This window comes from Amblyraja radiata, chromosome 10 (genome assembly GCF_010909765.2).
Source record: "Amblyraja radiata isolate CabotCenter1 chromosome 10, sAmbRad1.1.pri, whole genome shotgun sequence".
Taxonomy (NCBI): Eukaryota; Metazoa; Chordata; class Chondrichthyes; order Rajiformes; family Rajidae; genus Amblyraja; species Amblyraja radiata.
Window position 1 is genome coordinate 31,180,065 of NC_045965.1, and position 24,657 is coordinate 31,204,721.

General features: G+C 40.1%; 1 protein-coding gene across 3 annotated transcripts in view; it reads left to right on the forward strand.

The window, feature by feature from the left end:
• Positions 1-17,511, forward strand: part of srsf11 (serine and arginine rich splicing factor 11) — a 30,063-nt gene extending 12,552 nt beyond the window's left edge. For all 3 annotated transcript variants that reach the window (XM_033028486.1, XM_033028488.1, XM_033028487.1), the window contains 9 exons: positions 388-486; positions 2,646-2,692; positions 5,972-6,099; positions 7,948-8,029; positions 13,148-13,276; positions 13,423-13,506; positions 14,667-14,786; positions 16,294-16,447; positions 16,619-17,511. In XM_033028486.1, the coding sequence (XP_032884377.1) occupies positions 388-486; positions 2,646-2,692; positions 5,972-6,099; positions 7,948-8,029; positions 13,148-13,276; positions 13,423-13,506; positions 14,667-14,786; positions 16,294-16,447; positions 16,619-16,822 (1,047 nt within the window). In that variant the 3' untranslated portion in view covers positions 16,823-17,511. The remainder of the gene's footprint in view (positions 1-387; positions 487-2,645; positions 2,693-5,971; positions 6,100-7,947; positions 8,030-13,147; positions 13,277-13,422; positions 13,507-14,666; positions 14,787-16,293; positions 16,448-16,618) is intronic.
• The last annotated feature ends 7,146 nt before the right edge of the window (positions 17,512-24,657 follow it).

Genomic DNA, 24,657 nt, shown 5'->3' on the forward strand with positions numbered 1-24,657 from the left:
TCAGTTAATACTTTAGAAGAACTTGAAATTTGTGACATTTCTTCAAACATGTAAAATGTATTTTTGTCTATTCAGATTCTTAATTTTGCATTTGCACTAAACTATTGGTGTTCATTTGTTCATGATTTGCTTTAGAAGCAAGGCATTATATGAACAAAACCTGGAATGGTAAGGGAGTTATAGTTAAATTCAACTTCAAGATGGATTTGATTTTAATTTGGTCGTTTGAGAACAAGTAATTTGAACATGGTGTACTTTTGCAAAATGTCAAACAGAATTTTGAAGGCAATGTTTTTGTACGTATTGTCACAGTGCTGGCATTAAAACACAAGACTTGTTTTCATGTTTGATTTTTAATGTGAACAATATTTTTTTCCTTTTAACCAGCTCAGCGGCGTTCCTTTGGCTACTCTCGGGAATGTTAATCCCGGCTTGGACCCTACCCTTGCTGCACTTGGACTGCCAGGAGCAAACTTAAATTCCCAGGTAAATACTATGTGGCAGCTGTGATAGAATAATATTTATTGCTGCTATTTTGACAATTTGCTATTTGACACTAAATATTTTACGTTTATTTATTTGATGCCATACTGTACCATATTTTCCAGAGGCTTCACAGCTATCCACACTGTAATTGCTTTTACTTGTGGTCTTTTAAATTTGAAATTTGGGCATACTCGTGGCTGTCTGGCTGCCTGTCTGCAATCATTCTGTGTTGCGTGTCCGAAGATCATGCCGCGCCTCTAAGCTCACAGTAGAGCTCCGAGGGCCAGAAGCATCTCTGACCCTTGTGTCAGTCAACAGTTACCATCAATTTCTGCCACTTTGAACTGGTACATCATATGGGTGCCTTTCACTGGATGGGAGATGATGTATGAGATCATGCTGTAGAAACACCATATATTCATGACCTTAAGTGAAAGTTCCTGCCCAATAAATATTGTTACTTTTACTCATCTTTTTTGTTTTATTGATTTATTCTGCTGCTTTTAATTCGTTCTGTATTTTCTGCTCAATTTGTTTACTTTTTCCGCCCTCGCTACTGTACATTCAAGTGTTACCCATAGCATTCGAAAAATTAATGGGAGGGGAGATTACACATGTTCCAGGCCTTTAGAATCCAGAAGAGACGACGTAGCCCCATTTTCTATTCTGTATTACTTCCCTATGGTACTAACATATGTTAATATATGAGCGTTTGACGACACTGCTTATATTGGCTGGAGTTTAGGAGAATGAGGGGGACCTCATTGAAACGTTCAGAATAGTGAAAGGCTTGGATTGGATTTAGAGAGGATGTTTCCACTCGAGGGAGAGTCTAGGACTAGTCATAGCTTCAAAATTAAAGGACTTTCTTTTAGGAAAGAGACGAGGAGGAATTCCTTTAGTCAGAGGATGGTGAATCTGTGGAATTCTTTGCCTCACAAGGAGGCAAAGTTTGGATATATTTTAGGGAGAGATAGATAGATTCTTGATTAGAGTCAAGAGTGTTTTATTGTCATATGTCCCAGATAGGGCAATGAAATTCTTGCTTGCTGCAGCACAACAGAATATGTAAACCTAGTACATAACGGGAGAATGTACTATGGGAAACAGTACAGGAGTCTGAGGTTATGGGGAGAAGGCAGGAGAATGAGGTTAGAAGGGAGAGATAGTCTGCCACGATCGAATGGCGGAGTAGAATTGATGGGTTGAATGGCCTAATTCTACTAACTCTTATGATCTATGGTGGTACACCTTATAAATTAATTGTGCCCTTTGAGAAATACTGGAAAAAGATTAATGAAATGTGGTGGAACATACCAAATATGAACAGTGCAATTTATTGTGGCATGCTCAATGTGATTATTTGGTGGTGGATATGGCATAATGCAATGTTCTTCATTGTGGCTGCAACCATGGGCCTTGAGGAAACCTCACTGATATATAGTGTGGAATGTCAGGAGGTGTATGTTCAGAATGTGGTCACTGGCCAAATGCTCATGTCAGAGGGACAGGTGTGCAGGAAGGTGCCCTGATAGGGAGGTTTTATAGAGCTTGGAAAGAGAGGTTGAGTGAAGGTTTTTTTCCCTTGTATGGCCAGTAGATGAGTGGTTTCAAGTTTCATTTCCTAAATGTTTTATTTTAGAAGCTTACATTACCATAATTTGGTACTTACTCCAGTAGCCTGGACCAAATAATTTTCAAATAAATACTAAGATACTGGTAGAAATAAAAATATATTCAGACAGACAATATATTAATTTTCATTAATTTTTGTTTACAACTTGTGTGAAGTCCCAGGTTTAAAATTACTAGAAGAAATTTGCTAAGAACACGTGTCCTATCAATATATAAGAAGGCTGCATTTGTTAGGCTTCACTTTTTCCTTGTGAAAAGTTGTTGCACTCGGGGAAAGTTTGAACTCGTTTTATCGTTGATACTGAACTACATAAAGTTGCAGGATGCACATTATTGGAAATGTAGAGTCACTGTAGAAGATTATTTTTTTATTTTGCTGATGAATTACAGATGTTTGTACTTTTGATGCTCTGCCATGGAAGTTCTTAAGTTCTATAGTGGCATTATATTAGCATCATCTTTATCTCTAAAGTACATTACAAATCTCTATCATTGTCTTGTAATGTTTAATGTTATCCATTTAGGTTACAGCAGATCAGCTTTTAAAACTCATCACTCAAGTTGATCCAAAGTAAGTTGTATCATTTTCACACTTTCTGTCCTTAGCAAAAATAAAATCCTTGCACATGCCAGCTCATCCTGTATGAGAAGCTAACAGGCTGCTTATTCCTCACTTGTTTCAGTTTTAAATGCGTAGTATAAGTTCTTGCATGGGAAAGGGGGTGGAAAGCATAATTCTCAAGAAAATCTATATTTTTAATTGTGTAAGTAATACGCATTTGTACTAGTTGGCACCTCTTTACTTTAGGATAGGGAAAATTAGCCATTGTCCCAATTACATTTTGATGATTGCTGATATTATGCACGTATGTATAGCAAAGGCAAGAACAAGATGAGTTGTGAAACCTTCATGATTGAATATGCTGCTGGTGCCATTAAAACATTTTGTTGACATATGGGGAAGCTGTTGGCACAGTGACATTCCAGAGCAGCATTTAGAAACATAGAAAATAGGTGCAGGAGGAGGCCATTCGGCCCTTCGAGCCAGCACCGCCTGGCTGATCGTCCGCAATCAATAACCCGTGCCTGCCTTCTCCCCATTTCCCTTCATTCCACTAGCCCCTAGAGCTCTGTCTAACTCTTAAATCCATCCAGTGATTTGGCCTCCACTGCCCTCTGTGGCAGGGAATTCCACAATTTCACAACTCTCTGGGTGAAAACGTTTTTTCTCACCTCAGTCTTAAATATTCTAAGACTGCGGCCCCTGGTTCTGCACTCGCCCCACATTGGGAACATTTTTCCTGCATCTAGCTTGTCCAGTCCTTTTATAATTTTATGTGTTTCTATAAGATACCCCCTCATCCTTCTAAACTCCAGTGAATACAAGCCTAGTCTTTTCAATCTTTCCTCGTATGACTGTCCTGCCATCCCAGGGATCAATCTCGCTGCACTGCCTCAATCACAAAGATGTCCTTCCTCAAATTAGGAGACAGAAAACTGTACACAATACTTACCAGAGCCCTAGAAGAAGAACCTCTTTACTCCTGTACTGAAATCCTCTTTTGTTATGAAGGCCAACATTCCATTAGCTTTCTTCACAGTCTGCTGTACCTGCACGCCAATTTTCGGTGACTGGTGTACAAGGACACCCAGGTCTCTCTGTACCTCCCCCTTACCTAACTTAACCCTATTGAGATAAAATAATCTGCCCCCTTGTTTTTGCCACTAAAGTGGATAACCTCACATTTATCTATATTATACTGCATCTGCCCACTCACTCAACCTGTCCAGGTCACCCTGCAACCTCCTAACATCCCTTTCACAGTTCACACTGCCATCCAGCTTTGTGTCATCCGCAAACTTGCTAGTGTTGCTCCTAATTCCCTCTTCCAAATCATTAATATATATGGTAAACAGTTGCGGCCCCAACACCGAGCCTTGTGGCACTCCACTCGCCACTGCCTGCCATTCTGAAAAGGACCCGTTCACTCCTACTCTTTGTTCCTAGCTGCCGACCAATTTTCTATCCATGTCAACACCCAACCCCCAATACCATTGGTTCTCATTTTAGTCACCAGTCTCCCGTGCGTCACCTTATCAAAGGCTTTCTGAAAGTCTAGATACACTATATCGACTGGCTCCCATTTTATATCCATTTTACTTGTCACATCCTCAAAAAATCCAGAAGATTAGTCTAGCATGGTTTTCTTTTCATAAATCCATGCTGACTTGGACTAATCCTTTTACTGCTATCCAAATGCCCCATTACCTCTTTAATAATTGACCCCATCATCTTTCCCACCACTGAAGTCAGGCTAACTGGTCTGTAATTCCTCATTTTCCCTCTCGCTCCTTTCTTGAAAAGTGGGATAACATTAGCTATCCTCCAATCTACAGGAACTGATCCTGAATCTATTGAACATTGGAAAATGATCACCAATGCGTCCACTATTTCCAGAGCCACCTCCCTGAGGACCCTGGGATGCAGACCATCAGGCCCAGGGGATTTATCATCCTTCAGTCCCATTAGCCTACCCAGTACTATTTCTCACCTAATGAAAATTTATTTCAGTTCCTCTACCCCCTTAGATCCTCTGTCCTCCAGTACTTCTGGGAGATTGTTGGTGTCTTCCTTAGTGAAGACAGATCCGAAGTACCTGTTCAACTCTTCTGCCATTTCCTTGTTCCCCATAATAATTTCACCCGTGTCTGCCTTCAAGGGACCCACATTTGACTTTGCTATTCTTTTTCCCATAACATATCTAAAGAAGCTTTTACTGTCCTCTATATTCCTGGCCAGCTTCCCCTCGTACTTCATCTTTTCAGCCCGTATTGCCCGTTTTGTTTCCTTCTGTTGTCCTATGAAATTTTCCCAATCCTCTGGCTTCCAGCTGCTCTTTGCTGTGTTATACATCTTTTCTTTTAGTTTTATTCTATCCCTAACTTCTCTTGTCAGCCACAGTTGCCTCCTACTCCCCTTAGAATCTTTCTTCCTTTTTGGAATGAAATGATCCTGCGTCTTCCGGATTATGCCCAGAAATTCCTGCCATTGCTGTTCCACCGTCATTCCTGCTAGGATCCCTTTCCAGTCTACCTTGGCCAGCTCCTCCCTCATGCCTTCATAGTACCCTTTGTTCAACTGCATCACTGACACTTCCGATTTAACCTTCTCCTTCTCAAATTGCAGATTAAAACTAATCATATTATGATCACTACCTCCTTTACCTCGAGTTCTCTTATCAAATCTGGTTCATTGGACAACACTAACTCCAGAATTGCCTTTTCTCTGGTCAGCTCCATTACAAGCTGCTCTAAGAATGCATCTCGGTCTACAAACTCTCTTTCTTGGGGTACTGAAATTGGGTAGATTGGGTTTCCCAGTCTACCTGCATATTGAAATCCCCCATCACCACAGTGGCATTACCGTTGTTACATGCCAATTTTAACTCCTGCTGCAACTTACACCCTGCAACCGGGCTACTATTTGGGGGTCAGCAAAGGTCCAATAGAAAATATTGGTGTTTTTCTTGTGGGTGTTAATTCTCATTTTTTTAAGAAGGCATAATGGTGTGTAGAGATGAGCTGCTTTACGGCCTAGTAATTTGTCAAAGTTTAATCTGCTCAAATGTCCAAGGCATCAGTAATCTTATTCATGGGTCTGAAATCTTTTCAATTGAGTCACTATGAAGTGATTGTGCAGTCCAAACACAAGCGTGAAGTACTCAAACCAGTCTTGTTATTTGGTTGCTAATAATTAACTAATCTTCGAGGAGATGCCACCTGGTAAATATTTTTTAATTACATGAAAATTGGGAACTCATTTATTCATACATGTATTTTATTTCCTTAGGTTAAACCATGCTTCTGGTGCCATTGTGAGCCCAGCCCTGAAATCTGACACTTCTTCCAAAGACATAGAAGAAGCAATGAAAAGGGTTAAAGAAGCCCAGTCGCTGATCTCAGCGGCCATAGAAACCGGTAATACTACTAGTTCTAATGTCTTGCTTTGAACAATGCCTAATATATGATTCCTGTGACTACACATTTTAAAACGCTTATTGAAAATGGACAACTTTTTCACAAAAATATTTTTTTATAAATCTGAAAATCTTTAAACGTGGGAGGCAGTTAGTGAATTGAGGGACATTTTTTAAAGGTCTAAATTCAATGTTTAATCAAAATTAAATTGTCTTAATCTTGACAATATTAAATTACCTGCTTTGTACCCAAGCAGTCTGTTAACAAACATTAAATAAAAGGAATGTTGTACTGTGACAGTTTTACTTAGAGCTCTATTTACATCGAGCTGCAACCTGTCTGCTATATTGTGGTATTTTGACACAGGCTTCCATTTAATGCATTGAGCACATTACTATACCCAATAGTTATGACTGAAGATGTTTAGTGTCATCAACCTTGCAACAGAAATGCCATTATATAAAGACCAATAACAGAAATGTGTGGCAATGCACGGGTCAGGCTGCATCCGTAGAAAGCGAAGCGGTTAACATTTCAGATTGAGTTGAGGTTCCTTCATTAGTTCCAGCATTTTCTGTCCTTTTGGTTTTAGATTTCCTGCACTCTTTTTATCTTGACTGGCGTCCGTTATATGCTATCTATGTTGCTTTTGGTCGAATGGTCGATTTCCATTAAATTTTACAGGCAGTGCAAAGTTAAGGGATGCCAAATTACATTTAAAAGTATCATTTCCATTTTAACACAGATTTTAATTTGAGATTTAAGGTACCAGGTAATTTTTAATCATCATTACATACATTACATGATTGATAAAAGTTTCTCTCAATGGTGCAGCAACTGTATTTTGCAACAATTTCGAATGTTGCAGCGAATGTTACTACAGGTGCACAACCTTTTATCCGAAAGCCTTGGGACCAGACACTTCTCGGATTTCGGAATTTTTCGGATTTCCGAATGGAAGATTCTTAGCGTAGATTAGGTAGGTAGCGCGGGCGGCTTGAAAAGTCTGGAGCGGCTGCCTCCTCCCCGGAGACCGGGGAATCATTGTAAATCATTGCTTAAATGTTAGTCAGTTAGTTTGGAGGGATTTTATGTGGTGGGGGGGGGGGTGAAGGGGGAAACTTTAATTCTTAGTCCCCTACCTGGTCGGAGAGGCGGGGAGCGGGCAATGCCTTACCGGGTCGCCGTGCGGTAAGCTCCGGAGCGCTGTGGCCGCCGACACACAACATCGCGGAGCTGGGGGCTGCGGGCGTCCGGCCGCGGGCGGTGCTGGATTTGGAGCGCCGCGCAGCCAGGGGTAGAGTTGCCGGGGTCGGAGCTCCAACCGGCGCTGCCCACAGCTCCGCGATGTTGGGAGTCGGCGGCCACAGCGCTTCGGAGCTTACTGCACGGCGACCCGGTAAGGCATTGCCCGCTCCCCGCCTCTCCGACCAGGTAGGGGACTAAGACTTAAAGTTTCTCCCTTCACATAAAAGCCCTCCAAACTAACTGACTAACATTTAAGCAATGATTTACAGATGTTTAAGTGTCTCCGGGGAGGAGGCAGCCGCTACAGTAGTACAGACCTGGGTTGACCGTGGGTCGTTTCGGGTCAGGTTTGGCGCCAAACGCGAGCTTTGGTGTGCAGACGACATCCTGGAAAAAATGTCCGGTTTTCGGAGCTTTTCGGTTTCCGGAACTCCGGATAAAAGGTTGTGCACCTGTACTGCTTTTGTTACTTAATCCAACCCACAGTATGTTCAGTTCATTCCACAAAAACCTGTTCGTACTTTTGATACCAGTTTCTCTCTCGCCTAAATACATCATTGCTGTGTATATTTTTCTTAATTTCTACATTTTGTTTTTCAGAAAAAAAGGATGACAAAAGGAAACATTCTAGATCGCGATCTCGTTCACGCAGGCGGCGCTCTCGTTCCCGTTCAAGGCACAGGTGAGAAATTAACGTTTCTTTTGGAAAAGGTATATAAGACATTACTCAAGTTGGACAAATCAAGACGTGCATTGTGCTGAGAATTTAATGCTATATACATTAGTTTGAAGTCAATGAAAATATAGTTTTAAGAATGAAAAATATTGATAACAATATTCTAATAATTTGGGGCCTGCCCAAATAGTTTTTCTTTATAAATTGTGGAAAGTGCAAAAAGGTGCAGCACAGAATACAGCATATATATCAAATTTTTATTCTCAACATATATTTTCTTTGCTGTTACCCTGAACAGCCATCATGTAATAGGAAAATAGGTGCAGGAGGAAGCCATTCGGTCCTTCGAGCCAGCATCGCCATTCATTGTGATCATGGCTGATCGTCCCTAATCAATAACCTAGTTTTAACAACCTTTTCTACTAAGTAGAAACAAAACCGCAGATGCTGGTTAATACACAAGGACACAAAGTGCTGGAGTAATGCAGCATCCCTGGAGAACATGAATAGGCGATGTTTCGGGTCGAGACGAAACCAATCCAATCCGTTCATCTGCATTTGGTCCATTATTCCTTAACATGTCAAGTGCTGTCAAGCTCTTGCAACATATCCCAATTTGATGTTGTGCGTCATCTTTTATTTTGATCTCCAGTAGTTTTTCAGCAATTTGAGTAAGAATAGTAAACCAGTTGGCTTGATCTTTCTAGCACAAACCTGCTCACTCCACTGGTCTGGATGCAATCTTATCCAAAGCATCCTGGACAAGGCCCAGGCAACAGCAGCGGGGTGTGAATGGTCCACTGACTTCTACTCCTAAAACAGCTCTAAGCTTTATCATGCACCAAAGCCTCGCCCAGAGCCATCCTATCAAAGTTACAAGGATTTTTTTTAAATTGTGAATGGCTCTGACTTTTGAGAGTCAATTAAACACCATAAATGTCAACTGAAGCACGTTTTAAATGAATACCTTTAACCAAATTACAATTACTTTGAAACAAATAGGTTGCCTTTTCCCATAAACCTGATAATTCCTATTAAAATATATTGTCTTGTGCACCTGGAGTCATGTCCAAGCTGTTGAAGGATCCAAGAGTTTATTTTCAGTGTAAATATTGGTGAGTCTGGTAGTGGAACATTAGACATACAATGCCTAGTATTATTTAGTAACTATTGGCCCTCTGCATTTCGGTGCACATTTAGGTTTATAATTTGCTATCTTATCTGTTTCCAGTAACCTGGCTGTGCTGTCTTTTCACTGTCAAGTTCATGAGCATCCTTTATTTGGGTGTTTGGGTCAAGCTTGTCACACAGCAGGGAAATGGGCCCTTCACCCCAACTTATCGATGCTGTCCAAAATACCCCATCTAAGCTAGTTCCATTTGACCCATATCTCTCTAAACATTTCCTATCTATATACCTGTCCAAATGTCATTTTTAAATTATGTTACAGTATTCTGTCAACTACCTACTCTGGCAGCTCATTCCATATACCCACCCACCCTTTGAGTGGAAAAAGTCAGGTTCCTATTAAATCTTTCACCTCCCACCTTAAATCTCAGAGTAAAAGATTGGTCTATATACAGTGCCCTCTATTATGTTTGGGACAAAGATCCATTATTTATTTATTTGCCTCTACTCCACAATTTGAGATTTGTAATAGAAAAAAAATCACATGTGGTTAAAGTGCACACTGTCAGATTTTATTAAAGGATATTTTCATACATTTTTGGTTTCACCATGGATAATTTACAGCTGTGTTTATACAGAGACTCCATTTCAGGGCACCATAATGTTTGGGACATGGCTTTACAGGTGTTTAATTTCTCTGGTGTGTTTAATTGCCACATATAAGGTATGTGGCAATTAAAACACACTCGGCACCTAGTCTTTCCTCCAGTCTTTCCATCACCTTTTGGAACTTTTATTGCTGTTCATCAACATGAGGACCAAAGTTGTGCCAATGAAAGTCAAAGAAGCTATTATGAGACTGAGAAACAAGAATAAAACTGATAGAGACATCAACGAAACTTTAGGCTTGCCAAAATAAACTGTTTGGAACATCATTAAGAAGAAAGAGAGCACTAGTGAGCTTACTAATCGCAAAAGGACTGGCAGACCAAGGAAGACCTCCACAGCTGATGACAGAAGAATTCTCTCTATAGTAAGAAAACCCCCCCAAACACCTGTCCGACAGATCAGAAACACTCTTCAGGAGTCAGGTGTGATTTTGTCAATGACAAATGTCCGCAGAAGACTTAATGAACAGAAATACAGAGGCTACACTGCAAGGTGCAAACCACTGGTTAGCTGCAAAAATAGGATGACCAGGTTACAGTTTTACAAGAATTACTTAAAAGAGCAACCACCGTTCTGGAAAAAGGTCTTGTGGACAGATGAGACGAAGATTAACTTATATCAGAGTGATGGTAGGAGCAAAGTATGGAGGCGAGAAGGAACTGCCCAAGATCCAAAGCATACCACCTAATCTGTGAAACACGGTGGTGGGGGTGTTATGGCCCGGGTATGAATTGCTGTTGAAGGTACTGGGTCACTTATCTTCATTGATGATACAACTGCTGATGGTAGTAGCATAATGAATTCTGAAGTGTGTAGACACATCCTATCTGCTCAAGTTCAAACAAATACCTCAAAACTCAATGGCCGGCGGTTCATACTACAGCAAGACAATGATCCCAAACATACTGCTAAAGCAACAAAGGAGCTTTTGAAAGCAGAAAATGGTCAATTCTTGAGTGGCCAAGTCAATCGCCCGATCTGAACCCAATTGAGCATGCCTTTTATATGAAGAGAAAACTGAAGGGGACTAGCCCCCAAAACAAGCATCTAAAGATGGCTGCAATACAGGCCTGGCAGAGCATCACCAGAGAAGACACCCAGCAACTGGTGGTGTCCATGAATCACAGACTTCAAGCAGTCATCGCATGCAAACGATATGCAACAAAGTACTAAACATGACTACTTTCATTTACATGACATTACTGAATCCCAAACTTAATGGTGCCATGAAATGTATAAACATTGTTGTAATTTCTACATGGTTAAACAAAAATGTCAGATTTTAATAAAGGCCATTATTATACAATGTGCACTTCAACCACATGTGATTTTTATTTATTTTTCTATTACAAATCACAAATTGTGGAGTACAATAGATAATGGACAATGGGTGCAGGAGTAGGCCATTTGGCCCTTCGAGCCAGCACCGCCATTCAATGTGATCATGGCTGATCATCCCCAATGAGTACGCCGTTCGTGCCTTCTCCCCATATCCCATGACTACGCTATTTTTTAGAGCCCTATCTAGCTCTCTCTTGAAAGCATCCAGAGAACCTGCCTCCACCGCCCTCTGAGGCAGAGAATTCCACAGACTCACCACTCTCTGTGAGAAAAAGTGTTTCCTCGTCTCCGTTCTAAATGACTTACTCCTTATTCTTAAACTGGCCCCTGGTCCTGGACTCCCTCAACATCGGGAACATGTTTCCTGCCTCCAGCGTGTCCAAACCCTTAACAATCTTATATGTTTCAATGAGATTCCCTCTCATCCTTCTAAACTCCAGAGTGTACAAGCCCAGCTACTCCATTCTCTCAGCATATTACAGTCCCGCCATCCCGGGAATTAACGTTGTAGACCTACGCTGCACTCCCTCAATAGCAAGAATGTCCTTCCTCAAATTAGGGGACCAAAACTGCACACAATATTCCAGGTGTGGTCTCACTAGGACTCTGTACAACTGCAGAAGGACCTCTTTGCTCCTATATTCGATTCCTCTTGTTATAAAGGCCAACATGCCATTCGCTTTCTTCACTGCCTGCTGTTCCTGCATGCTTACTTTCATAGACTGATGTACAAGGACCCCCAGATCCCGTTGTACTTCCCCTTTTCCCAACTTGACGCCATTTAGATAGTAATCTGCCTTCCTGTTTTTGCTGCCTGCCTGCCATTCTGAAAGGGACCCATTAATCCCTACTCTTTGTTTCCTGTCTGCCAACCACTTCTCTATCCTTGTCAGCACTCTACCCCCAAAACCATGTGCCCTAATTTTGCCCACTAATCTCCACTATCTCTAACCTTATCAAATGCTTTCTGAAAGTCCAGGTACACTGCATCCACTGGCTCTCCCTTGTCCATTTTCCTAGTTACATCTTCAAATAAATTCCAGCAGATTAGTCAAGCATGATTCCCCCTTCGTAAAACCATGCTGACTCGGACCGATCCTGTTACTGCTATCCAAATGTTCGGCTATCTCATCTTTTATAATTGACTCCAGCATCTCCCCACCACCGATGTCAAGCTAACTGGTCTATAATTCCCTGTTTTCTCTCTCCCGCCTTTCTAAAAAAGAAACTGGCAAATAAATAAATGATGGGTCTTTGTCCCAAACATTATGGAGGGCAATGTGCTCCAAGGAATAAAGCCCCGGCTTAAATCATCTCTGCAATCTTTTCATTGAATGTCATCCTTCAGATAAAAGGGTGATCAAAACTGAACATAATACTCCAAAGGAAGACACAAAGTGCTGGAATAACTCAGCAGGTCAGCCAGCATCTTAGGAGAATGTGGTTTCAGGTCGGGGCCCTTCTTTAGACTCAATACTCATCAACATATTGTCCAACTAACATAATATGCAAACTTCAATACTCAATGCTCTGACTGATGAAAGGGAATATACAAAAAGTCTTCTTTACCATCCCTATTACCCTGTGACGCCACTTTCAGGGAACTGTACCTGTACTCCTAGATCCCTCTACTCTACAACATTCCCCAGGGCCCTCCCATTCACTGGGAGGGTCCTACTCGGGTTTGGCTTCCTCAAATACACCTCGTACTTATCTGCATTTAACTCCATTAGCTATTCCTCGGCCCACTTGCCCGACTGCTGCACTTCCTGATTATCGTCTATGATGCCACCTACTTTAGTGGCAACTGAAACTCGCAGATTGCACCTTGCACATTCTCAACTAAATCGTTGATATAAACCACAAATTTATAGGGGCCCAGCACTGATCCCTGGGGAACACCACTAGTCATTGGCTTTTAAAACATAATTGTTTTACATGTATATTATTTTTCTGAGTACTCACCAAAGTGCATTTTTATTACAGGCGTTCCAGAAGTAGATCTAGAAGACGTTCACATTCAAAGTCAAGGAGCAGGCGACGATCACGGAGTCCGAGACGAAGAAGATCTCGTTCAAGGGAGCGAAGGAGATCTCGAAGTGTATCAAAGTCAAGGTTGTTTTTTTTGCAGTTTCCTTGTCATGCCTTTTTAAAATATTACTGAATTGGTACGGTTTTTTAAATGGCTGTGTATAGTTAAATTATGTTTGATTGCAAGTCACTTTTGAGCATGAATTTTATAGTTCTTGGACACTTTTTAGGGAAAAAAAGAAAGAAGAGAAGAAAAGATCCAAAACCCCCCCGAAAAGCTACAGCACAGCCAGGCGATCACGCAGCCCCAGCAGGTATGTATGTACTTTATAGAAAGATGCTTGTGTTCTGGAGATGTTGGTGAAGAGAAAGCAGATATTTCCATTTCCTCCTCCAGTTTAGTTGGTCTCTGGTCTGTGCAGCACTTGGGAAATCGAAGCAAAAGGGCATTACCAAGAAATTTGTTACAACAGAAAACAACTGCTATTTGGAATAGGATATTATGTCTTCAGCGTAATGTGGTGTTCAGTTTGAATGGTATTTTGTCATCAAAATACAATGCTGAGAAACTATATTCTGCATTCTGGTATCTTTCTCTTCGCTCTACCTTTTGTGTTTGGCTTGTATTCCAGATTTCATTTGATTGGATAGCATGCAAACAAAAGCTTTTCACTATACCTTGCCACACATGTTACCAATAAACCTAAACAATTTTAGTGTGTGCTTTTAAAGAGAGCAATATTCATCAAAATGCCACCTTTCATAAAGTTTGTAAAAAAAAGGTGGTATCTGACTCCCTTCGCTTTCTGCTGATATCCGATTCCCTTCGCTATCTGACCTAGCTTTTAAATTCAGAATATTTTTGAAATGAGGATTTAATACAGTAATACAGAAGTGGAGCTACTCAATTGGAGATTGAAGTTTATAGACAATAGGTGCAGGAGTAGGCCATTCGGCCCTTCGAGCCAGCTTTAAGAGTTCTATCTGACTCTTGAAAGCATCCAGAGAACTGGCCTCAACTGCCCTCTGAGGCAGAGAATTCCACAGACTCGCGACTCTCTGTGTGGAAATAGTATTTCCTCATCTCCGTTCTAAATGGCTTGCCCCTTATTCTTAAACTGTGGCCCCTGGTTCTGGACTCCCCCAACATCAGGAACATGTTTCCTGCCTCTAGCGTATCCAAACCATTAATAATCTTAAGTTTCAATAAGACCCCCCTCTCATCCTAAATTCCAGAGTATACAAGCCCAGCCACTTCATTCTATCAACATATGACAGTCCCGAAATTAAACCATTGACATTAGTTTCTATTATTATTCCTAGATTTACTTTTGCAACATTTCTCTAACAAGTGTAGCAGTTTTTAAAGCTGTCTTGTTGCAAGAACATTTGATAGTTTTAAAAGTCTCGTCACAGTAGATAATTAAACAAATTATTGAATTGCGTAATCAAGATACTTCCTTTGCTTTGTCAGAGACAGAGAACGAGAGCGAGAAAGAGAACGAAGACGTAGAAGAACTAGATCAATTACCAGATCTCCAAAGAAGTCAAGATCACCCAAGCGCAAACTGTCGCGGTCACCATCTCCTCGAAGGTATTGTTTTTTTTTTAAAGATCTGGACTTATACACAGTTCCGTACAATGTATGTTAACAGTTTATGACAGCAAATTTTGGTAAGTTATCGATTTTTTTGTGGTCTGGGTTAACAATGGAATTGTTCATTGTCAGACAATACTGGATAGCAGTCATGTTTAAGAAGGAACTGCAGATGCTGGAACAATCGAAGGTAAACAAAAATGCTGGAGAAGCTCAGCGGGTGAGGCAGCATCTATGGAGCGAAGGAAGGGGTGATGTTTCCGGTCGAGACCCTTCTTCAGGTGGAGGGGCAGGAAGAAGAAAGGGGGAAGGGGGAGACATTGGTCTGTGGGAGAGCTGGGAAGGGGAAAGAGGGAGAAAGCAAAGACTACCTGAAATTGGAGAAGTCAATGTTCATACAGCTGGGGTGTAAACTACCCAAGCGAAATATGAGGTGCTGCTCCTCCAATTTACTCACCCTGGCCATGGAGGAGGCCCAGGACAGAAAGGTCGAATTCGGAATGGGAGGGGGAGTTGAACTGCTGAGCCACCGGGAGATCAGTTTGGTTATTGCAAACGGAGCGGAGGTGTTGGGCGAAGCGATCGTCAAGCCTACGCTTGGTCTCACCAATGTAGAGCAGTTGACACCTAGAGCAGCGATGCAATAGATGAGGATAGTAGTCATGTAAGCTGATACTTCAGTGCCGCATTATAGAAATCTTCAAAAATGAAACACTAATGAAAACTTTTCTCAAGAAAGGAAGCGGCAAAAGAGTTGAAACTATAGGCCGGTTAGCCTGACCAGTGATTGGTGATATTTTGGAGTCCATTAGCCTGCTGGTACTGGATTCACAAAAGGTGAATTTGCAAGTTGAATCAGTAAGGAAGGCAACTGCAATGTTGGTATATAAAAGTGGGGATGCAATGCTGGGGCTTTATAAGGCACTGGTCAGAGTGCCATTGGAGTATTGTGAACAATTTGGGCCCCATATCTGAGGAGAAATGTGCTGGTGTTGGAGAGGGTCCAGAGGAGGTTTACAAGAATGATCCAGGGGATGATTAGGTTAACGAATTATGTATTTGAAGGCTCTGGCCCTGTACTCGGAGTATAGAAGATGGAGAGAGGACCTTATTGAAACTTCCCGAAGAGTGAAAGGCCTGGATAGAGTGGATGTGGAGAAGATATTTCCACTAATGGGAGAGTCTAGGTCTAGGACCAGAGGGCACAGCATCAGAATAAAAGGATGTACTTTTAGAAGGGTAATGAGGAGGAACTATTTTAGTCAGAGGGTGGCAGATCTGTTGAATTCATTGGCACAGGCTACTGTGGAGGCCAAGTCATTGGGTTTGTTTTAAAGCGGAGATTGGCATGTTTTTAATTAATACACGTTTTAATTATGAAGGTTATCGGGAGAATGGGGTTGAGAGGGAAAGATGGGGCCGAATGGTATAATTCTGCTTCTATGACATGAACGTTTAAAATTTAATTATGAGAATATATGTTTGAAGATGATTTATTTTCCAGGCATAAGAAAGAAAAGAAGAAGGACAAAGACCGGGACCGAAGCCGTGAAGTAGAGGAGAGGGAGAGGTCGTCTAGCAAAAAGAAGAGGAGCAAAGATAAGGAGCGGGAGAAAGAGAGGGAAAAAAAGGCCGAAAGTGAGAAAGGAGATGTGAAGGTAAGTTTGGAACTATATATATATGGCTTTTAGTTCGAAAGCGAAGAACATCTTTAATTGTGTACCATTTTTATCCTTCTGTTCCATGGGGCATGTGAATATTAAAGCAGATAGATGCTTTTTACGTGGGTTGGTTTATTCAATTTGATATGGCATCCTGCACTTGCACAGGTGACAAGAGATTATGATGAAGAGGAACAAGGATATGACAGTGAAAAAGAGAAAAAGGAAGAACAGAATGTTTCTGAATCTGGGACGTCCCCAAAACTGAAAGAGTTGGCACAAGCAACTGACAAGGGAAGCACAGATATTGTGAAAGAGTCAAAAGTCAATGGTGACGATCATCATGAAGAAGATATGGACATGAGTGAATAAATTTAGTGTAATCTGATTTATATTCCTAATGTGAAGTGATTATTTTTAGCAGTGCTTTCTGTCAGAATTGAAGTGTCACCCTTCTATTATATTTTCTACAGTTACAGAAAGTGGTGACCTTGGCACCTGGCTTCCAACGGTTTGTGAAAAAGGTGTACAGATGACTTGGTTCAGGAAGTGAACTGCACTTCTTATAGCATCAGATTGGTGTGCCAGTAAGAAGCTTTTTTTCTGAAATGTATGCAGGGATCTCCTTTGACAAGAGTAGGAACCTCAGTAATGTGTATTTTTTGTTTAAAGAGACTCAACAAATATTGATGTAGATAGTTACATATCCTATGAGCCTTGTGACTGTAGATTTGAGTTCTGTAGTTTACTGTTTATTTGGCTTTCTTAGTTTTAAGTGACGTCTGCTTTTTGTATGTATCTTTACGAAATAAACTACTTTGGTATTCCCTGCTCTTCAACTTATCACTCGTGTATCGCTCATTGTTCACAAAGGGCATCTGCCCCAACTGGATTTGTTGTGCAACGTCATGTGAGGGGGAAAATAGTTTTCTTTACCTTGATACCGACAGGTCTACCAGGTTAGCAATTTATGGCTGCAATATGTGCCATGGTCTTGTACAGTTTATGAAGAAAATTTGTTTTACATGTAGCTTTCATAATAAAAGCTATTTTAAAGCCTGGCTCAGATCCTTGTTATTTTAACTTAGAATGTGTTTGAGTCTTTAAGAAGGGTGTCTTGTAAATTTTCCAATTCAAATGTCACACTAGCTGTGGGGAAATATTTTAAACTCGCTATTAATATTTGAATGATTTTTACTTTCTGCCTCCAATCCTTTTCAGACAGCAGTTTGATGAGTAAAATGGCCAGACCCACAGCTGATTTTTCTACTCCTTGGATTCCAGAAATTATGAACAGTTTGCTATGGCAGAATTCTAACCTTACCTTGACCTGTTTTGAAGAGTATATTACCAATCTGGATCCTGTCATTGCCTCCTTGCAGGCAGAAATATTCTCCCCCACATCTACCTGGACAAACACTTGGTCCAGGCCTTCTGTTGCACAGCTGAATTTGAGAATACTCAAGGGGAACCCTCATTGAAACTTAGCAAATAGTTAAATAGTGTGGATATGGAGAGGATGTTTCCACTAGTGGAGGAATTTAGGACCAGAGGTGATATCCTAAGAATTAAAGGACATTCCTTTAGGGTGGAGAAGAGGAGGAATTTCTTTAGTCGGAGGGTGATGAATCCATGGAATTCAACACCACACAAGGCTGTGGAGGCCAAGTCAATGATTAAGGCAGACAGATAGATTCTTGATTAATACGGTTATCAGGGGTTATGGGGAGGGCAGTAGAATGGGGTTAAGAGGGAAATAGATTGAATGACGGAGTAGACTTGATGGGCTGAATTTAACAGCTTCATAACTTAAGGTTAACCATCTTGTGCAATTAAATAAAGATTATTAGTACCTTTTTCTGAGCAATGGAATTAAACATCCAGTTTGTTTTTCTTCTTAAATTGAATACTAAAAACTCAATTTTCAATGTGTCATCTGATAACAAACTTGATTCTTTCAGGAAATGACACTGGAGCCCAACTTAAATTAGGACTTTATTTCATTTTTTGAAATGGAGAGAACAATTGTGAGGTGTACACTTAATAATTTCACCAGGAAGGAACCAGACAGACCTTTTGATCTGGATCTCAAGAGTTTTTTTGATGGAAGCAATATTGGCTGTAAATTGGCTATTGCATAGCAAAAAAGAGTGAGCAATCTAATATGGAATTTAGTGAAGAATAGATCAACATTTGTTAAATGTTTTTTGGTTTTAGTTTATTATTGTTGTGTACAAGTGAAAAGCTTTTTTGGTACATGCTATCCCTTCAGCGAAAAGACTGTATACATACATGATTACAAACAAGCCAACCACAGTGTACAGATACAGGATAAAGGGAAAAATTATTTAAAAGAGCAAAGCAAATGTGCTGACTAATAGCAGATCCACTTCTGGGACCAGCACACACTGGTGCCTAGCTTTGATGACATATTTTAGCAGGTCGGGTACTTTTCGGCGCCTCCGTTTCAGGGTGTTTGAGTTGGGGTTAGGGTATGGGTTTACAATACAATACAATACGGTTTTATTCGTCACATTGCACATAAAGAGCAAATGAAATGAATTTGCCAGCATTGGTACAATGATAAAGAACACACAATACACAATAAAATTTAACACAAACATCCATCACTGGTGGAAGGCACAAAATTTAGCCAGTCCTCCATTTTCCCCCGTGGTCGGGACCTCAACACTCCGCAGCCGTAGCTGCGGGCGTCCAGATGTTCAGACAAGGTAAGTCCTGAAATGGTGCCTCCCACCGGAGACCGCGGCTTCAAGATGGTGTAGGCTGCAGGCCGGCCGTCGAAGATTTAAAGTCGCCGCAGCCAGAAGCACCGCAGACCGCAGGGCCGGCGGTCGAAGCTCCCCTCCAGGGGTGATGACATGTGCACGCCGGGTTAGGGTGCCACAGCGGTGGGCCAGTGGAAACCAATTTCCAAACTTGTTAACATAAAGCTGATCTCACTTGCAATATCCTTGGTTTCCACTGGCCCACCGCTGTGGCACCCTAACACCCCAAAACAGAGGCGCCGAATGGTACCATTGCGGATGGAAGGGCCTCAACCTGAAAAGTCACCCATTCCTTCTCTCCAGAGATGCTGCCTGTCCCACTGAGTTAATCCAGCATTTTGTGTCTACCATGTTTTTTTTACCACTCTACTGTGTTGCCATTATCAGGAAGCTTGGACCATCAGATTCCTCTGTACTTTAATGCAGTTTATGGGTCTTGCCATTAACTGCATTACTCTTACATTCACCCTCCCAAAGTGCAACACCTCTTAATTGCTTGGATTAAACTCCATCTGCTTTTTCTCAGTCTGTTTATGTAGCAAATTTGTATCTCACTGTATACATTGACAACCTTCCCCAGTCGACTCTGGCAACCTTGCTGTCATCTGCAAAATTACTAACCAAGCCATCAACATTTATTTCCAAGTCACATATTGCAAACAAATCCCAGCAGAAGTCCAATGGTCATAAACCTCCAGCCCAGAATAACACCACAACCCTGTCATCTATGGGTAAGTCTCCTGAATCCATACGATGAAATCATTGTGAATCATCTTAATCTTCTGGATCAATCTGCAATGGGGGACATAATAATGTCCATCTAGACAACATCCACTGCATCACTTCCTCAAAAACAATCAAGTTTGTAAGATATAGAAAATAGGTGCAGGAGTAGGCCATTCGAGCCTGCCCCGCCATTCAATATGATCATGGCTGATCATCCAACTCAGTATCCTGTACCTGCTTTCTCTCCATACCTCCTGATCCCTTTAGCCACAAGGGCCACATCTAACTCCCTCTTAAATATAGCCAATGAACTGGCCTCAGCTACATTCTGTGGCAGAGAATTCCAGAGATTCACCACTGTTAAAAAAAAAAAATCTCATCTCAGTCCTAAAAGATTTCCCCTTTTATCCTTAAACTGACCACTTGTTCTGGACTTCCCCAACATCGGGAACAATCTTCCTGCATCTAGCCTGTCCAACCCCTTTAAGAATTTTGTAAGTTTCTATAAGATCCCCCCCAATCTTCTAAATTCTAGCGCGTACAAGCCGAGTCTATCCAGTCTTTCTTCATATGAAAGTCCTGACATCCCAGATATCAGTCTGGTGAACCTTCTCTGTACTCCCTTTATGGCAAGAATATTACCTACCGCAGACAAAGCTATGCCGGTACAGTGGCACAGTACAGTCGCTGCCTTACCGTACCAGACCCGGCAGGGGAACAGTTGGGGGGGGGGGGGGGGGACGACGACAAAACGAGGAGCCGGCGTGCTTTGTCGGCTCGTAGGTGACCGCTATTTGTATACATCATATATGCAAGCAAAGAATCTCACTGTGCCTAGTCATAATAAAGTATTCCTACCAGAGACCCGGGTTTGATCCTGGCAATGGATGCTGTCTGCACGTTCTCCCTGTGACTGCATGGGTTTCTTCCCACACTCCAAACGAACAGGCTGTAGGTTAATTGGCTTTGGTAAAAATTGTACATTGTTTCTAGTATGTAGCCTGGTGGTTACCTGGAGCAGGAGCTGCTCCAGTACATCAAGTGTATGGACTGGACTTTTGGTTAATGATGCGAAAATATGGTGACTCGTGCATGCGATCTATGCAAAAAGAATTTCACTGTGCATACAAGACAGAGCACCACAGAATCATTATCTTTCCTCCTATGGCACTGGAACATGCCATCCTAAACTCTGATCAACTGGACTTTTAAACAAATCCCACATCAGATGCAGCCAACAACTGCTCCCAATTTACTGCCTAATAACATAATGTGCCTTACTCCAATTTAGTATCTTTCCCCATGGTCCAAACTTATCCCTACTCAAAACCATCACAGAACTGAATTGTGATCACATCCTCAAAATTGATTTCCTCAGCCAATCCAACTGTTCCCTTTTTAAATCTCCTGCTGCTTCTCCAAACTTGAAATTGACTATCCATTGCGGCATCCAATAATTTTTGTTTTAATTTTAGAGATACTGCGTGGAAACAGGCCCTTCAGCCCACCGAGTCTGCACCGACCAGCGATCCCTGCACACTAACGCTATCCTACAGGGACAATTTACATTTACATCAAACTAATTAACTTAAAACCTGTACACCTTTGGAGTGTGGGAGGAAACCAAACATCTCAGACAAAACTCACAGGGAGAACATACAAACTATACAGACAGCGACTCTACCACTGCGCCACCGTGCCGCTCTTTCCTTGGTGTTGAAACTAATTCTCTTACTGTTTGGAATTTACCCCGATTTATATTTTCTGTTATTTTCACCATGCTAATTAATTGGATATATTTTTTTTCTGTCATTGATGCCACATTAATACACTGCTGGTTAGTAATCAGGTGGATCTAGAATAACTAGGATGTCATGTTGACATTACATAATGTGAATTTCAGTTTTTTTTTTTTTTTGTTTTTTTTTTTTTTTGTTTATTTTATTAGAAGTTAATACAATACAAAACAATACAGTGGCACCTAATTTTAGGTGCCAACTATGTCATACCGTAATCCATTCTATGTACAACCTCTAGTTTTATGTTATGAGTAGGCAAGACAAGAAAAAGAAAACAATAGAAAGGGGAAAGAGTGGAAAAATAGATGGTAGAGAGTAGAAAAATGTGAAGTGTGGATATAAAAAAAAAATAAAAAAAAAATAAAAAAGAAAAGGTGGAAAGTAGAAATAGAAGAAAAGGCCCCTTAAAAGAGAATTTTTCAAATCTATATTCGGAGATGTAGATCTATCCACGTCATGAACTGAAATCAGCAATCCTTATGGTGCCGCTGCATCACATGATTCCAAAAAGTCGATGAAAGGAGACCAACTCCTTAAGAATTGGTCATAATTATCTATTAGTCGGAGTCTCATTTCTTCAAGGCGTGCTATGTCCATCATATTCCTAATCCACATTTTAACAGTTGGTATGGTTGTATTTTTCCAAAATTTAAGTATCAATTTCTTTCCAATTATTAACCCATAATTAAAAAAAACATTTTGGTCTTTATTTAAATTGGTATCTTCTCCTATTATTCCAAATATAATCCATTCCATTTTGGGTTCTATTCTTGACTTGAAGAGCTTTGTAAATATATCACTCCAAAATTTATTCAACTTTGTACATCCTACAAATGAATGTGTTAAATTAGCGTTTTGAAACAAACATTTATCGCATCTGGGAGAGACGTTTGGATAAAATTTATTCCACCTCGTTTTTGAATAATATAGTCTATGTAATAATTTGAATTGAATTAAATTATGTCTTGTATTAATAGAACAGTTATGTGTATTCATCAAATACTTTTCCCATCTATCCTTCGAGATCTTTATCATTAGCTCATGTTCCCAATCTTCCCTTAGTGCTTCTGTTGAGGGTGATTCTCTATATAATATATTATTATAAAAGTATGAAATTAATTTTTGTGAATCAGCCTTAATATTCATTGCTTCTTCTAAAGGGTCTAAAAATATAGTTTGAAATCTATGTATATATTTCTTCATAAAGTCACATACCTGTATATATTTAAAATATTGATTATCCTTCAATTTAAATTTTAATTTTAATTGTTGAAATGATAACAGTTTACCCAATTCATACATATCCCCTACTTTCCTAATCCCCAGTCTATCCCATTGTTGATATGTGTTGTCGATGAGAGAAGGTTTGAATGCGGGGTTGTTCAATAGTGGGGTTAGTACTGATAAATTATTTAATTTCAAGGATACTTTTATTTGTTTCCAAATTCTTATTATATTGTGAATAATTGGGTTCTTCTTGTATATTATACTATTCAATTTTATCGGTGAGAGCAGGATCGTTCCTATATCGTGCGGATAGCACTCCTCTTTCTCCATTCTTATCCACTCCAACTGCTGAGTGGAACTATCCAGCCAGTACATTATGTTCTTAATATGCACTGCCCAGTAGTAATACATAAAGTTAGGTAATGATAAACCCCCAACTTCTTTAGATTTGCACAAATGCTTTCGTTGAATTCTATGTGTTCTGTAATCCCATATAAAATTAGTGACAGTGGAATCTAGTTTTTTGAAAAAATATTTTGGAATATATATTGGGATCGCTTGAAACAAATATATTAATTGTGGTAAGAAAGTCATTTTTATAGCGTTAATTCTACCTATCAATGAGAGCGGAAGTGTTTTCCAAAATTTAATCATATCATTCAGTTTATTTAATAGTGGTATAAAATTGGCACTAAATAATGATTTGTGTCTTCTTGTAATTTGAATACCCAGATACTTGAATTTTTCTGTTGCAATTTTGAAGGGGAATTTTAGTAAGTGTCTCGAATCCTGTGGTTTTAAAGACATAATTTCGCTTTTATCCCAATTTATTCTATATCCTGAAAAAGAGCCGAATTCCTCAATTAGTGTTAATAAGGTGGGTATACTCGTTTGTGTATTAGTAATATATAAAAGAATATCATCAGCATATAGTGAAATTTTATTCTTTGAATCCTTAGTGTTATATCCGTGAATATTCGGGTGATTTCTAATCCTTTCGGCCAACGGTTCTATCATAAGGGCAAATAGCAATGGTGATAAGGCACACCCTTGCCTATTACCCCTTGATAAGTAAAATTTTGGAGATAGCGTATTGTTAGTTAATATTCTTGCCGTAGGTCTATCGTAAAGTAGTTTAACCCATCTAATAAAATTCTCTCCCATATTGAATTTTTGGAGTATCTTGTATAAATACTGCCATTCTACTTGATCAAATGCCTTCTCTGCATCCAGCGTGATAACTGAAATATCTTCATTGTCCTCATTATGAGAGTACATTATATTGAAAAGCCTTCTCAAATTATTAAATGATTGTCTTTTGGGTATAAATCCCGTTTGATCCGTATTTATTAAATTGTTAATATAAATATTTAGCCTTCTAGCTAGAATCTTTGCTAAAATTTTCTGATCCGTATTTAGTAGTGAAATAGCTCTATAAGAACCCGGTTCATCTAAATCTTTATCTTTTTTTGGTATAAGTGTTATTGTTGCTTCTGCTAGGGTTTCTGGTAGTTTATTTTCGGTATAAGCCTGCGTGTATAAATTGAATAATCTTGGTATAATTGACTCCTGAAATCTTTTATAAAATTCATTACTAAAACCGTCTGGTCCTGGGGTCTTCCCATTTTTCAGTGAGTTTATCATTTGTTTTATTTCTTCACTAGTA